The sequence below is a fragment of the Amphiprion ocellaris genome, chromosome 8 (genome assembly GCF_022539595.1).
Source record: "Amphiprion ocellaris isolate individual 3 ecotype Okinawa chromosome 8, ASM2253959v1, whole genome shotgun sequence".
NCBI lineage: Eukaryota > Metazoa > Chordata > Actinopteri > Pomacentridae > Amphiprion > Amphiprion ocellaris.
This window is the reverse complement of record NC_072773.1, coordinates 29,248,718-29,264,327: the sequence shown is the minus strand read 5'-3', so window position 1 is coordinate 29,264,327 and position 15,610 is coordinate 29,248,718. Positions and strand designations below refer to the sequence as shown.

Below are 15,610 nucleotides of genomic sequence, written 5' to 3'. Positions count from 1 at the left end.
TCCTCACATGTAGTACATCCTTGAAACAATCCTGTATTTCAGCTGAGTGAAATAAGCCTGATGTCTATTTGGTCACAGTATGATGTATGACAAGAGGACCAATGGATCAACTTGTAAATGACAGGAGACAGGTTTGTCTTGTTGAAACACTAAAAATGTTAGTTTTACTGTGCTGCTGAGCGCATTTGCTGATCATACAAGACCTTTCTGTCATCCAATATGCAGTCTGACTTCATAATTTCAAAAAATAATGTATTTGCATTTGCTTTAAAAGGTCAGTATCACTGCATACCCATGGTTGTGTGTAGGGATGCTCAGTCATCTTATATGAACATGTGAAAAGTTGTCAGCTGCAGCTTTAAAACAAACAAGTGGAAAACACATACACAAGAATGCATAAGTATAGAATTTTAAAATCATGTCGGAAAAACTGTGATAGATCTTGCTGCTGAAATGTCAAAGCACACAGATCATGGTCCAGTTCAAAGAAGGTGCAAAGTAACACCTACTGCCGAGAGATCAGTGCTGGCTAAAACATTGCGTTGCGCTACATTTCTTCCGTTTTCTCGAATATTGTCGTGCATGCAAAAAATCTGGCTGATATTCAAGAAGTGTGCGTTGAATTTGTGTAGCAGAGAGGTTGCTCTGTCAGCATGCCTTCAGGTGCTTTACGACATTGGGGACAGCCTTTCATACCCTCATCACAATGAGTCACACAATGCATTACCACACAAAGCCTGTTAACACATGCACACTTGCACCCACATGTACACACACACACACCTGTGCAAACATTCAGTCACACATAGTTGCGAAGCTGTGAGGTTGATAGGTACTCTCAATCTGCCTCTGCAGTTCTGTGTTTTACACTTTGTTCTGTTCTCATGTACACTATTCTCTCCATCCACCTTTTCACTTAGTCACCATGCGCACTCTTCTCCTTGCCTTTCTGTTCCCATCTTTTCTCACCTCTTTTCTCCTCATCTCCCATCTTTCTCCACTCCTTCCCCCTCTCCTCTCCTTTCTTCTCAAATCCTCCCATATCTCCTCCTACTCTTCGTCAACTTCAAGGCCCGTACTGACTCAGTATTCTGCAGGTATGATGTGTTTTTTATGGCATCTGAGGTTTTTTTTTTTTTGTTGGAGGAACAATCTCCATTGGCACAAGCAGTGAAAAAAAGCCAAACTGTATCTCTACAAGAAAGGACAGGCAACAAACTGATTAACGCTCTTCACACCTAAAACACAGTCAGTTATCTATTATTCCTTATGAAGACATCCACCTTTCAAGCCTCCTGGGAGTTTCTATTTGACAGATATAATGACTGTAGATGAAATAGCAGGAAAAGTTTGGAAAAAAGTTGATGCAAGTGCGAGGGTCGAAACTGATTTTTAAGCAGCTCCAGCAAACACCTGATGTTGTTTGTTTGCTGTTATGAAGACATCACACTTAAAAATCTGGTAGTATAACTTTAAACCTAAAAAGAGCATGAAGTCAGTGAGGACCGACTTGAAGATTTCTGCTCAAAAGTTAGTATCTCAGAAGTTATTTGCCAGCGTATTTGGTGACCCCCAACTGACACAGTGACATTTTGTGCTTAGTAGCTGATACTTTATTTCAGTGGGTACACTTTGTTCCCACAGGGATTGATGTGTTCAGATCACATCAAGCCCAGCTTCACCTTCACTGTCCTGGACCTTGTCGTGGGAATGTTGTTGTTCTTACATAATTTTCTGACAAAACCAGGCCTTTTCAATCCACCGCTACATTCCAATAGCCACACTATCCTCATGGGGGCATTTGCACTCACACAAGTACGTGCATATGGACACACATGTACACACACCCTTCTGCTCATATCTGCACATGTGACATCAACCTTTGCATCTGCTCAGATGCACACTCATATATGCATGCACACACGCACACACCATCACACACACAGTGTATCCATGCACTCTGGATTAGGGGTACAGATTAGAGATTAGGGCCAGCACTGGGATTACACAGTACTCTGCAGCCCCTCCTCCACCATCGGCCAGAAGCACCTCTGGCCCTATCATCTACAGCGGCGATGCTACACTCACACTTTCACACACAAAACGAGGATTTTGCACCGCTGATACATTCCTTAATCCTAAATTAGCACTCGCAACATATCTTCACCTCTGAGGATTTCTCTTGTCTTTCTGTTTTTAGTCCTCATTTCATCATCTCTATTTTTCTCAGCTCCTTTCTGCCTCGCTTACACACAGCACAACCACGTCTTCACAACACAACTCGCTCTCTCTCTAGAATCGCTCGCATTAATCAGAGTTTCCTCTCAAATGTCCCATTCCCTCCATCGCGTAATTTCTTGACTTTGTACCGACTTCTCTTGATGTGGCCCTAAGCCCCGCAGAGACGGAAGATAAACTCTGCAATAGAAATGAAATGTCCAACAGGAAGTGGTTAAGTCGGGCATTTAGTGGAGGAGAAGGACCTTGAGGATGGATGAGTGAAGCTTCCAGGGAATCTGTCTCCTACAGTGGAAGGAGTGTTTAAAAGATGTGGGTGAGGATTGCCTGAGGACTGTGGTGAGATGGTATATTGATTGCTGATTCACTATCTAGAACCTTGATTTTCTACCTGGGCGTTTGGGACCTCCTGTGGGGGTCACACACTATTTTTGGGCGGACATGATAGGAAGAATGTGATTGTGAAATACATACATATAAGGAAAAACATCCCCCATTCCAATGATTACATACAGTATATGTACAGTACATGCAGTGCTATGAGTGGGAGTTACTGTGAGGTGAAATGAGAAATTTAAAGTGAGTGACATCAAGTTGAAAAAGGTCACGAACTACTGATCTAGATCAGAAGACAAATCAAAACTAACACACACACATAAGGGCTGTCAACAAAAAAAAAAATAAATAAAAAAACCATGTCATTAAGTGTTGTCAATGTTATTCGGGACTGCAGTGATTGCGAAAGAAGCCAGCTGCTTTAGGGATGCAGGGACGCTGCCCTTTATAAACAAAATTTGACTTGAACTTGACAGACGTTGCACAGAATCTGTAGACTTTAGCAGAGTAGAGAGAAGCTTACTGGGTAGCTTAGTATCTGTTGACAAGGCTGGCACGCAACCAGGCTGCCAGAAGCGTTAGTATCCAGATTCGTTCAGAAATTGACTCGGCTGTTTATGCGGTTCTCCAACTTAGAATATATATTGTCGAGAGTAATAGTAATATCGCTCCTGAGTGAACCCCTGGAGGCTTTCATAACATTTCATCACTAACTATTCCTCTTTAACATGCGAGCCCATGCTCCCATTCAATCCCCTTTATCTGTCTGTTACCTAAAGATGTCATCAAAATCATTTATATTTTATTTTTACACTGCAATGCAATGATTGAAATGTCTTTCTCTTTATTCGTTAGGTGAATGCCGTCATGCCATTTGGGTGCCTTGCCCTGCGAGATGGGCGGACTTACGATAGCATATCTGATGTCACAGACAAATATGAGATTGGACAAGTCCTCCGAGCGTAAGTCCCATCAAGCTTTATGGCTGGATTTCTGCTGCCTTATTCCTTCCTCTCCCCATGTGGAATTTATGGGCCCATTTCAGTAATCCCAAATAGTTTTTATTCCCTTCATGAATTATTTCAAATTGAGTGTTTTTGCTGCAGATTTGCTTTGGCATTTCAAACGTTCTCACTGAGGGAATGACAGAAGGTAATAGCATGAGGCTAGTGTGGAACAGACTAGACACACATTTTCTCAGTTTCATCCAACCGATTGTCAGAACATTTTTGATCATGACAGTTCATTAAACACTCACATTGTTCAAAGTCTATAATTTATTCTGTCTAAATGTTTTGTGGCATGCCTGAAAAAAGAAATATACTTGGACAGATTTTCAAAGATCTGTGAAAATCACCCCGCTGCTTAACTGGCTGAAAGCGATCCATTTTCTTCTTCTCCTTGACACACTAAAAACACACACATATGGACACACAAACCACACACACACACACACACAAATACCAATCAGTGTGAGAGGCCATATGGCAACATCAGCATCTGGCCTCAGAGATTTCTGCTCATCTTTTATATAACACACACACACACACACACACACACACTTAAAAAGACATTAAGTCAGAAAGAAGTTCAAGCATTTGCTTGTCTTTGTGACAATTTATTAGAACAAGACAAGCAAAGGTGTTTCTTTTTCTGTTCCGAATACATCTTTACATGAGGTTAATCAACCACATGATGTGGGATAAAGCAAGATAGGAAGGAAAATTTACTGTGATAGTATCAATTGGGTTTTAAAGATTCAGTATATCAGTATATTGCAGTTTCATTTTGCATCACACCACTTTTTAGAATCCATTTGGCTGAAGTACTGTAAGCCCCAAAGGCTCAGAACCAGACTATGCCCAGCTGATGGCAGCAATAGACCCAGTTCAGACTTGTTATTTACAACCCTTTTATTCTATCCTACGACTCGTCTCCCAATTAAATTCTTTCACTGTATTTCACCAAAACAGCCAGTGTACTTTGTCTCCCTAATTTGAATATTGTGCTTTTGTCTTTTGCCTCTTTTGGTCTTAATTCTCAGATGTGATGAACAACAGCGAAAGACTTTTTTACGTGCTCTCACTCTGGCCACATCTTTCATCCTTCTTCTGGCATTGTATTTAAATGTTCTGCCTCTCTCAGTTTGTCTGTCTTTCTGTCTCTTTCTTTGTTTTTTTCTAACTGCGTAGGAAGGAGTTCTGCGAGCTGTGCCTGGCTAAGGACAGACAAACAGACAAGGTGTTTGTCTGCAAGAAATTCCTCAAGAAAGACGGCAGAAAAGTCCGCAAGGCTGCCAAGAACGAAATCATGATCCTGAAACTGTACGCAATCAGTCTGTGAACAGATGGATGTATGCCTGAGCAATGGAGAAAGGCATAGAGAAGGAGAATGAGAGAGTGTTTGGTTATTGGAAATTTCAAATAACTCACAAAGCATGCTGGTTAATAAAGTGTTTTTATCTTCTGCTCTGCACTGCCTTTAAGATTTTGATTGAATATGTGATTTTGGAGCCAGAACAGAGGATATTCAGCACCCTTAACTTGTGTGTGACACCCTACAGTGTGGGACTTTTTGTTGTTGTTCCAGGGTCAACCACCCAAACATCCTTCAGCTGATAGATACATTTGAGACGCGGAAAGAATACTTCATCATCCAGGAACTGTGAGTATTTCTTTTACTTTGCTTTCTTGTGTAAGCATTCTTGACTATGTGTATTTTTGTGTGTGTGTGTGTGTGTGTGTGTGTGTGTGTGTGTGTGTGTGTGTGTGTGTGTGTGTGTGTGTGTGTGTGTGTGTGTGTGTGTGTGTGTGTGTGTGTGTGTGTGTGTGTGTGTGTGTGTGTGTGTGTGTGTGTGTGTGTCCTATTTGTGCTTTCATGTACTAAAAACACACACACACATCTCCATCAGCTTGAGGGTAGGGGCTGAGTCTCTCCACTTATTACTGTGTGCTCTGTTGCTCCCCTCAGCAACAGGGGAAGGTGTTAGATTTGATGAGATATTTGCTCTTAGTAACACTCAACATTACTCGGTGCTCCTGAAGCACTGCTTTGCTACGCGAGAGTCTCTACGGAGAGCTTCGGATCGATACACAAGAACCCACCCGGTCTGCATCACTTGTGACTTTTGCATTTCAACGTTTCCACATTCATTTGAAAGCAATAACGCTGGCTGACGCTTAGTGAACAAAGTATTCCTGTTGCGTTATTGACTTACAGAGAGACAAGCTGCACTCAGAGTGGGTGCAGTCATCTCCGTGTGCATGGGCCTCTTTATGTATAGCTCACACTATTGCCCTCAATACTACTGAGGGCAATATGTGATAATCACTTCCATCATTTATCTCCACAGGAAACCAAGTCTTTCAGAGTAATGACCTGATACAGTAAGTTTTAGTTGCTCAGCATTGCCAGCTTTAGGCCAGCAGTAGCTAAGCACTTAGCCTTACTAATGGACACGATAACTGAATTACCAAAAAGCTTAAAGTGATTTACAGTGTTGAGGACTAGCAAATTTGGCAATGTGTGTACTGATGTTTCCGTCGGTGTGCGTGTAGCGCCACAGGAGGAGATGTATTCGACTGGATTCTGGACCAGGGGAATTATACGGAGAGAGATGCTTCCAACGTCATCAGACAAGTCCTTGAAGCTGTGGCGTACTTGCACTCCCTCAACATAGTTCACAGGAACCTGAAGGTACTCACTCACTGTCTTCCCGCCTGTTCCACATTACTGGTCTGTGTATTTGTGTGTGCTTAGTGCCATTACAGTATAAAAAGATATAAATAGATTGATGACTTCTTCTAAAAAATACGGTAGGAAAACAGAAAACTTTACAGAGTGAGTGGACTCTTTTCGCCTTCACACCCCAGCAAGCAATATTCAGTAGTCAACTGAATGTCTGTGGAGACGCATAAAAGCATTGCTCTGCCATCTCAGTTAATGACTGAACATTTGATGACATTTTTATCATGGGAGTAAACACCATCTTTATAGCTTAACGCAATCTCTAGTGATAAGTACACATGCACACACATACACACACACACATGCAGATGGATTCATATCTTTAGCCCTCATTATCAGGCCATTAAGAGGGAACAGCAGCATGTAGTAGGGTTCACACTCCCCCTACTGGTACAAGACTGAATTCTATTTGAGTCTATATGGTTTGGACTATCCTGTAAGCCTATGGAACTTAATCAAAATTACATATCCAGAAGAGTGTAGAAAATTCCTTTTATCCCTCTTTGTCCGAAAACAATACCGGTATGTGATTATTTGTAGCATATCACAATAGTCACGCTGCAGTGTTAAATCTGACAATCCATTACAGTTTGAATGGGTTTTTGTGTGTTACTGCTGTAAGTTGGCACTGGATTTGATATCATCTTGATTTAAAAATGCCTGACATGTGAAACCAAGATTGTGAATTAATTTGACCTCATTCGTGTGACAAAAGCTCAACACAAAGCTGCAACTCAGTACAGCAAATTGACTGCTAACTTTAACCTCATTTTGCAAATTCAATATGAAACGCATAAATGTGTAAATGGATGTAAGGCATGTGAAAAAAGTAGGGACTTCCCTGGGGAGTTGTTGACATATTTGGACATGCAAACACTGTTCATTTTCATGGACTGCCTTCAGATAAAGGTAATCTAACATTTTGCTTTAGTTAATCATTTGTGTACTATTCTTTTGGTGTGAAAAGAAATACATCCTCGGCCTCAGAAGCTAGTATTATGTGTCAAGTTATTAGTTTGCTTTTTTAACAATCTTCAATGCAAAAATCCTTCAGTTGCAAGATGACTGAGGGTTGTTTTTTGTTTTGCATGTACTGCCCATTTCAAATTCCCTCACATTTCTGTGAAATTAAGATCTGAGGTTTGACTGGGCCATTCCACAGCTATCATGGCCATTTTTTGGTGAATTTGTCAGTGTGATTAGGATTCAGTTATTCAAGGTTCTTCATTGTCATACCAGCACACATATTCACATGAGATGGAACGAAATTAGTACTGGAGACCTGGTTGTAAGCAATAACAATAAATAAGGAAAAATAAGGGAAATTATAAAGCACTATAAAAACAATATACACAAGTGTTTACCAGTGGTAAACAGATAAATAGACATGTGTGCAAAATGCAGTTGACCGGGACATAAATGAAACTGTGCTGTGAGGTAGTGTCTATTTGGCCAAGTGGCCTGTATTGCACAAGTAAAAGGTGTCAAAAGTGTCTGTAAAGAGTCATTGTCCTGTTGATAGGTACAACTTCAGTTTTCAGGTAGATAGCCTCACATTATCTTCAAGCTCTGATATGTGTTCTTCACTGAACACCTTTGCACTTGACAGACTGCAAAAAAAAAAAAAATCCTATTACATCTACTGCCTGTAGACACCACAGTCCTATTATGACTCTCGGACTTGTTTTGTGGCACTTATCCAGGTTGTTTTCTCCTGACTAGATCCTTGCTTGTGTTGTATCTACTCTCAGATGTATGTCGCTTTGGATAAAAGTGTCTTCTAAATGAAATTGTGGAATTGTAGAATTCAGAGCTGAATTGATGACTGCAAACTGCCAAACCCCTAAGGCAGTGAAGCAAACCCAAACTACAACATTTCCACCACTGTCAAAGTTGCCTTTGGTCTGCACTATGCAACATGTCTGCTGTTACTGTGGCCAAACAACTGTGTCACTGAGTCATTTGTCCAGAGCACATTACTCCAAAAGTCCTGATCTATGCCTGTATGATCATTTGCAAACTGTAGTTTTGCCCTCATGTTCTTTTTGGACAGATTTTTCCTGGCATGCAGGTCAAATATGTGCGATGTTGTTCTGACAGTACACACATGCACTTTGACACCAGCAGCTGCAAAATTACCTAAAGATCCTGTGATGAAACTTGGGTTTATTTTAGACTTCTTTTTGCATCACATGGTTTGCTCATGGGCTTGCTAGGGTGACCAGGCCTGCATAAATTCATTGCAATCTAAACCTCTTGCAGATGGTTTTCTACAAGTGGAATGATTTGCTGCAGATAATTCAGAGAACTTTTTAAATGTCTTGCCAGACTCATAGGCATCCAAAACCATTTTTTTTGAACGACTTAGAGAGCTCTTTGGATCTTGGCATGATGACGCCACACACTTCAACAGCAACGAAAACACCAGATCCTGCATGTCAGAGGTTTAATTAAGACAGCTTCCATGTATGTAGGAGTATACTTACTTTTCCATGTGACTCATCTATTTTTTAATTTATGAAAATGATCGCAAAATGTCAACTTTATGCGTGTTTTTCGTGACTATATTACCCTTTATCTGTTGGCACCATTTCCATTTCAAATGTTTGCTTATCCAAATATGTCAAAAAGTCAACAATTTCCATACTTACTTTTTCACTCAGCACTCTGTAAAAATGTATCCTAAAATGTACACATGATCACAAAACTAAAGTACACTGGTGAGAGTGTAACAGTAAACCTGGTGGACATCAGATCACGAGGGTTAACAAACAACCATCAGGACTAATCATCACCGTAAATCTAAACATTTAACAGTTTCATGGCATGAAGTTTATCCTCTTTATGCAAAGAGAAAACTCTGCAATGACTCTGAAAATGAGACATTGCCCTTCAACTATGCATTTCTTTCTGTTTTTGTCAAATGCAGTAACAGAAAAGGTAGTGTTTAGCTATACTGTGGAGTTACAGTATGTTGTAATAGAGTGATTATCCAAATGATGTGCACTTGGTGTTGATCTGATTAGCTATGGAAATGCCCACTATCAGATGTTTGTAGCACAGAAGCTATTGAGTCCCCTCAGGACTTTGGTTTATGTGAATTTGTGTGCAAAAGCTTATTCCGTGCCTTATTTTGTTCAGCTGGAAAACCTGATGTACTACACAGAAAACAACCATAACAAAGTAGTTCTACGAGATTTCTACCTGTCCAGATTTGAAAATGGACCCATCACAGAGCCATGTGGAACTCCAGAATATCTGGGTAGGTTTCTCTCTCTTTACCTCTGTGTGATGTTTTTTTTCATATATTCAACTTTACTTTTCTTTTTCTCTCTGCCTCTCACCTTTTTTTAAATACATTTTTCCATTAGCTTTACTTTCTGCTGTGAATATGGTCCTGGGGGCATACTTTACCTTTTTGAACTCTCTACTTTCTTGTGCTTTCGATGATGATGATGATGATGATGATGATGATGAAGGGATAAACTCTTCTGGTTAAAATAAGAGAACCTGAAACCCAGAAAACCACAGAAATAGAACTGAAAGCGTGCATCTCCTGCCCTCCTCCAGCCACTCCTCTCTTTTCATCTCCACTCGTCTTCTGTGTACTCTCTCACTCCTCTCTGTGTCTCAGAGGTTCATGCGGGGGCAACTTCAAGTGCAGAGCTGTGCTTTGGCCCGTTTCTCTCTGGTGAAAGGCCAGGACAGTTATTCATAACGCTGAGTTGAGTAATTAAACTAATAAATAAGGAAAGGGGATGAAGGCCCTGATGGAAAAGAGATGAGGAAAAAGAGACTGAAAAAGGGGGGCTTGTCTTGGAAAGGAGGTTGTCTGTGCAGTTTGTAATTATGAATGTGGTGTGATGGGTTATAAATGACAACCCGGCACATTTATATCTCTCTGTCTCTCATACATTCTCTGTATCTACTCCATCCTTTGCTGTTTCTCAGCTCCTGAAGTGGTGGCTCGTCACCGGTATGGCCGTCCTGTGGACTGCTGGGCTGTGGGTGTCATCATGTTCATACTGTGAGTGTCCGTGACTCATTTACAAAAGCAATAATATAAACCTCACAAGACAACACTGAACTGCATGCAAAAATGCTTTGCTTGATTTTTTTTAAAGGATATATCCTGAAGTTGTTTGCATGATTTCAAAAGTAATAACCCTTCTTCTGTCTCCTTGTATATTTTTTTCTATTTTGCAGCTTATCAGGTAACCCTCCTTTTTATGATGAAACAGAGGAGGAGAACACAGATCTGCATAATCGCATTATCTTCTGTCGCATTGTTGCTGGCGACTTTGAGTTTGATTCGCCCTACTGGGATGACATTTCACCTGCAGGTACATGAGTTCACCACATGATGGCATTAAACATTTAGTTCAGTTTCCATCTATACCCATTAGTAACCTTATGTCAACAGAGTCAGTAGTAAAATATTTGTTGTCATCTTTATCGGAATTGGCCTCATATGTCTGACTCATCACATTAATAGATATCCATGATTTCAGATTGTCAAATTTCACTTTCTCTGCTCTATTTTCTTATCATTCTTTCAGCTAAAGAGCTTGTCTGTCGGCTTATGGAAGTGGACCAGATGCTGAGAATCACAGCACAAGATGCTCTTTGGCATGAATGGTAATTGTGTGCATGTGTTTACAAAGATACAAACATTTTTGCATGTATCCGCAAGGGTTTGCATTCACATGTATGCTGTCTGTCATCTGTGTCAGGATTGCAGGCAACGGTGCATCAGAGAAGAACCTGAAGGATGGTGTGTGTGCCCAGTTTGAGAAGAATTTCGCAAAGGCCAAATGGAGGGTATGAATTTGCTTCTACTCTCTTCCTGTAGCTGTAAATGAAGTTGGTAATAGTATAACTGAGTGAGCAGCAGAGGAAATGGAGGAGAAACAGGATGAAGGGCAGGGCCTTAATGTCTTTGTAGCTCACTGCACAACTCTGCAGAGGTATGCTTTAAATGTATAAATGTGACATTCGTAATGAGATCCAGAGGTGTGAATGCTGAAGACAAAGCCGGAAGAAGATGGCAGCAGTGACCTAACAGCATAAGTAATAGTTATAACCTTCTTCTTTCTTTCCTCATGTGGTTCCCAGGAGTTGAAGGTATTTGTTTTTCATTATGAGGGAGAGTGGAAGGACAGAGCATGAGGAGAAACTCACATCTAGTCTGGCATGACTCAATAACACAGCATCTTTCTGATGGCTGAACAACCTCTGAAATGATAAGGAGGATTTTTGAAGGTGAAATTGTCCACAGTAATCAAACAATTCTGAAACAAGTTAAGCCTAATTCAGTCGGGAGATGTATTGATCATGTCAGTTCTGCTGAAGCTCTTCTCAAGCTCTGTTCCTGCCCACTGTCACTCTGCCTGTCCCAGAAGAGATCCATCCACTCTGCCCCACTTTTCTTCATTGGATATAGACCCAAATGTTCAAAGTGGCCTGCTCTGCTCCTTTCCTCCTCCTCATCTGCACTAGTTTGTAGAACTAGATGGGTAAAAAAGCAAGATATTGATCAGCAAACAGGGAAGAAAGTTTGTTCATTACTTTTGGTTGATCTTATTTAGTGTTGATAAGGAGAGGCAGAAATGGAAAGGATATGAGAGTTGTAGGCCACTGTGGACTGTTGAACTGCAGTGATTTGAACTCTAAGGCCCTCTGACATTCCTCTTACGTGAATCCTGGCTCATCGCCCCACCACTGTTGTTACATCCAAGTCATACTTGAAGCTATACACCTGCTCACGTAAGCCATGTTGTATTCAGTGACATTTCTGTGTCCAAATGGCTTTTCACTTGCAGAGAATTCAAGGGAATTCAATGCCCTGGCTTAGAAGCAACTACTAAGCTCACACATTTTCCTCAACTCCTTCAGTGTTTGTAGATCAAAAGGAATTGGATGAATGAATGTTTGAAGAAGGAGATTATTACATCTGTTCACTTACCTTTTCCAGTCAACAAGCAGTTAAGGAGATTCTTGGGGAGAATGAGTCTTGAGATTGATTTAAACCAGGGTACTATATGCCATAGCCTCCTGGAAGTAAACAACTGGCATTAATCTTTCTTCACTTCACACAAATCACATCTCAGCGCTTAGGATGATGATGCCAAATCATGTTGCCTTGGCAGGCTTTTTGTCAAAAGCTTGTCTTTGAAGCTTTTCCATAACCAACTACGGTGTCAAAGTTTTTTTTTTAGCAGGGAAACAAGTCAGTATTGGTGTTTGTGAATCGTGCCTCTGACAGCAAATCTAATTCGCTGTACCTCTGCCATCCCTCTCTTGCTTTTCTTTGTCTGTATGTTTTGCAGAAAGCAATCCGTGTCACCACCTTCATGCAGCGACTGAAGAACTCAGAGGCACTGATTGACAGTTCAGCTGAGGTTCAGGGTGGTGAGGAGGCAGGAGATGGTGAAGGGGGTGTTTCCCAAGGGACAAGTGATGAGGGAGATAAAGGGACAAGTGATGGAGCGGTGACGTCAAGTAGTGTGTCTTTAGAGGTTACTGTTGAGAATACGCCAGCAGGTGTGGACCAGGATGAGGGGACAACTAAGGTAGGAGAAAAACAGGGTGAGGTACAGTCATCTATTGGCCCATCTGTAGGAGTTTCCCCCTTAGATATTCAGGACTTTCTCGGGCAATCAAATGCAGCCCCCAAAGTTGTACTGGAGGACAAGGTTAGTGCAAGAAAGGGAGCAGGGGATGGAACTAGGAAAATGGCTGCCAATTTAGGTCAGAATAAAGTTGTTCCAGAAACCAAACAGACCCCTGAAACCTCAAAGCTGTTTGACAGTTCATCGGGCACTAATCTTGATAAAAAACACACAATGGCCTCCCCCGATCCCAGCAGCAAGCGTAAAATGGCTGCAACACTTCATGGTCCTCCACCTACAGCACCTGCTGTCGCCTCAACCTCACCACACAAAAGACCGGCCACGCAAAGCGAGCAGAAGGACGAAGCTGATGGGAGTTGGTGTCAAACGCAAGTACCCGAGGCAGTAGCAGAGAGGTCAGTGGCAGTACCAGGCAGTCCAGCAATGGGGCCCGGAGCTGGAGTGGATGTAGGACTAGGAGTTAGATTACGGGGTGATGCTAGTCCCAGTGGTAGAAGGGATAGAGATGCCAGGAGGACAGATAGACACAGTGCTGAGTTTAGCCTGGCCAGGGCAGGTGTTGCACCAGGACAGGGTTGTTATGCAGTGGGTAGCTCTGCTAGTCTGGGTCGCCATGCCACGCCATACAATCCAGAAGTTGGGGCTGTGGGGATGGGCATTGCAGGGGCCTACGGGAGTCCATATAGTACACTGTATACGAGTGGAGGAGGGATGGGGATGTACGGGACCGGGCTGCCGCATGCAGGAGGGGGAAGCAGCACTACGAGCGACTGGCAGATGGACAGCGTGATCGAGCAGATAGAAAAGCAAATGGCCGCCGTGCTGGAGAAGATCGAGGGAGACATGCCCTCGCTGCTGGAGCAAATCAGTGACTGCCCTGCTGAACCATCACGTGCCCGGAGCACGCACGCCTCCCCCGCCACCTCCCGTGCACGCCCCTCACAACGCCCCTCAGCCGCCACCTCGTCCACTCCTCCGCCCCTTCCCACCTCTCCCAGACCTGCACTGCCGTCTCTCCCTCGCCTTACTATCCCTCCTCCCTCCTACCCCCCACCCTCTCCACCCACACAGACCTCACCCCAGGCTGTGGGAGAGCAGGAAGACATGGATGGACAAAGGGGTGCTGCTCATCCCAGCCAGTCGTCCAGAGCTGGGATGGGTAGGGGGCTATGAATCGCGTGCGCATGATGCATACACCGATGCAAAAACACCTGGAACACTGCATTTATCATTTAAACTTGGGAGTTTAATGACTTTGTCTCACCCAGAAGTATCATCCACTCGCTCCTCACAAGAAAAGTAACCATACAGTGTTGTCTGGTTTGACTGTGTGTTCATACCAGTTGACTGTTTACCCCCACTGGCATTCAGACACTCTTATGACTGGAGTCTAGGGGGACTGAAGTACTGCATCTCTCTCTGAACGCTAGATCTCAAAGGCTTGTTTATATTTCAAATCTAGACTGTGTGCCTAAATGTTCACCACAAAACCACCTCATACTGGGATCCAAACACTCTGCACAAATTATGAAGTACAAGTAGGAAACAGTGTGATACATCTCTTAACTAATAGAGATAACAACTGAGCAAGGGTTGATTTGAATTCCCTACTAACTGTAAATACATACAAAACACTAGGTTCCTTATTCTTTGCTCCCACAATATAAACTTCCTCATATACAAAAGGACATTTACTTTTTTTTTTAGAGCAGCTGATCCCATTTCGTTATTTTTTAGTTCCTTTTCATTTATGTAGCTATTCATTCTATTATGAGGCTTGGAGTTACACGGTTGTACAGAAATTTTGTGAAACTGAACTGATCAACCCATTCCACAGGCTGCTGGAAATTGAGATTTCTTTAATTGTATAGTGTATTGAAACTTGAATTGTTACTCAAGAGTCTTGTGAGTTGCTCCACATCTGTCGGAGAGCTGGGGGGGAAAGAAAATCTTTAGATGCAAGATACTGTACAAAGGCTTTGCAATAACATAACACAAATATACATTTTTTTCTTCCTTTTTCAAAGTTCTCCAACAATCTTGCTCGTAAAGTTTGTTTTTTGTTTCTCTCCAGTTTTGTTGGCACATTTATTTGGTAGGCTTACTGTTAATTGGACAGTCCTGTCTATTTGCACCTTTTTAATCATAAATGTCCTTTTGAATTTCATTCTGCTTTTGGGTGTATGTAAAACCAGGTACTGTGCTTTTCTCCTGAACAAGTCTAGACCTCCACTATTCTGTCACTATGTAAACTGTGCTCTGTTTGCAAGTCTTTCAATAAAAATTAAAAAAAAAAAGAACTAGATCTTGAGTTGTGTTATTGATTAAGAATTTCTGAATGTGGACTGATAAACTTCAAAACGTTTTGTGTTTTAAATCTCTTTATGATGAGCGATTTTCAACGGTGCGTTTTTTTTCCACTGCTTGTGCTGGACTAACTGTTATCCAATGAGTTCTCAGAGGCCCAATGCCTACATGTCCCATAAAGCAGCGCGTGCATTTCAGGTCAGTCCATAATTATGAAGTGGCGGGGGTGACAAATTGTCTTGGTTCCAAACTGTTAGCGTACGAATAAACCACGCAAAAGTATAAAATTCTATTCTCTTTATCTTGTAAATTGCGTGGGTAACATGAATGATGATTTTTAAAAATGTGCT

General features: G+C 41.9%; 1 protein-coding gene across 2 annotated transcripts in view; it reads left to right on the top strand.

Moving 5' to 3' along the window:
- camkvl (CaM kinase-like vesicle-associated, like) overlaps positions 1 to 15,253 on the top strand; it is a 39,114-nt gene extending 23,861 nt beyond the window's left edge. For both annotated transcript variants that reach the window (XM_023278238.3, XM_055012647.1), the window contains exons 2-11: positions 3,430 to 3,536; positions 4,767 to 4,898; positions 5,164 to 5,238; positions 6,132 to 6,270; positions 9,463 to 9,583; positions 10,273 to 10,348; positions 10,528 to 10,664; positions 10,881 to 10,959; positions 11,055 to 11,142; positions 12,651 to 15,253. In XM_023278238.3, coding sequence (XP_023134006.2) covers positions 3,442 to 3,536; positions 4,767 to 4,898; positions 5,164 to 5,238; positions 6,132 to 6,270; positions 9,463 to 9,583; positions 10,273 to 10,348; positions 10,528 to 10,664; positions 10,881 to 10,959; positions 11,055 to 11,142; positions 12,651 to 14,126 — 2,418 coding nt within the window. In that variant the 5' untranslated portion in view covers positions 3,430 to 3,441 and the 3' untranslated portion in view covers positions 14,127 to 15,253. The remainder of the gene's footprint in view (positions 1 to 3,429; positions 3,537 to 4,766; positions 4,899 to 5,163; positions 5,239 to 6,131; positions 6,271 to 9,462; positions 9,584 to 10,272; positions 10,349 to 10,527; positions 10,665 to 10,880; positions 10,960 to 11,054; positions 11,143 to 12,650) is intronic.
- Positions 15,254 to 15,610: the final 357 nt, after the last annotated feature.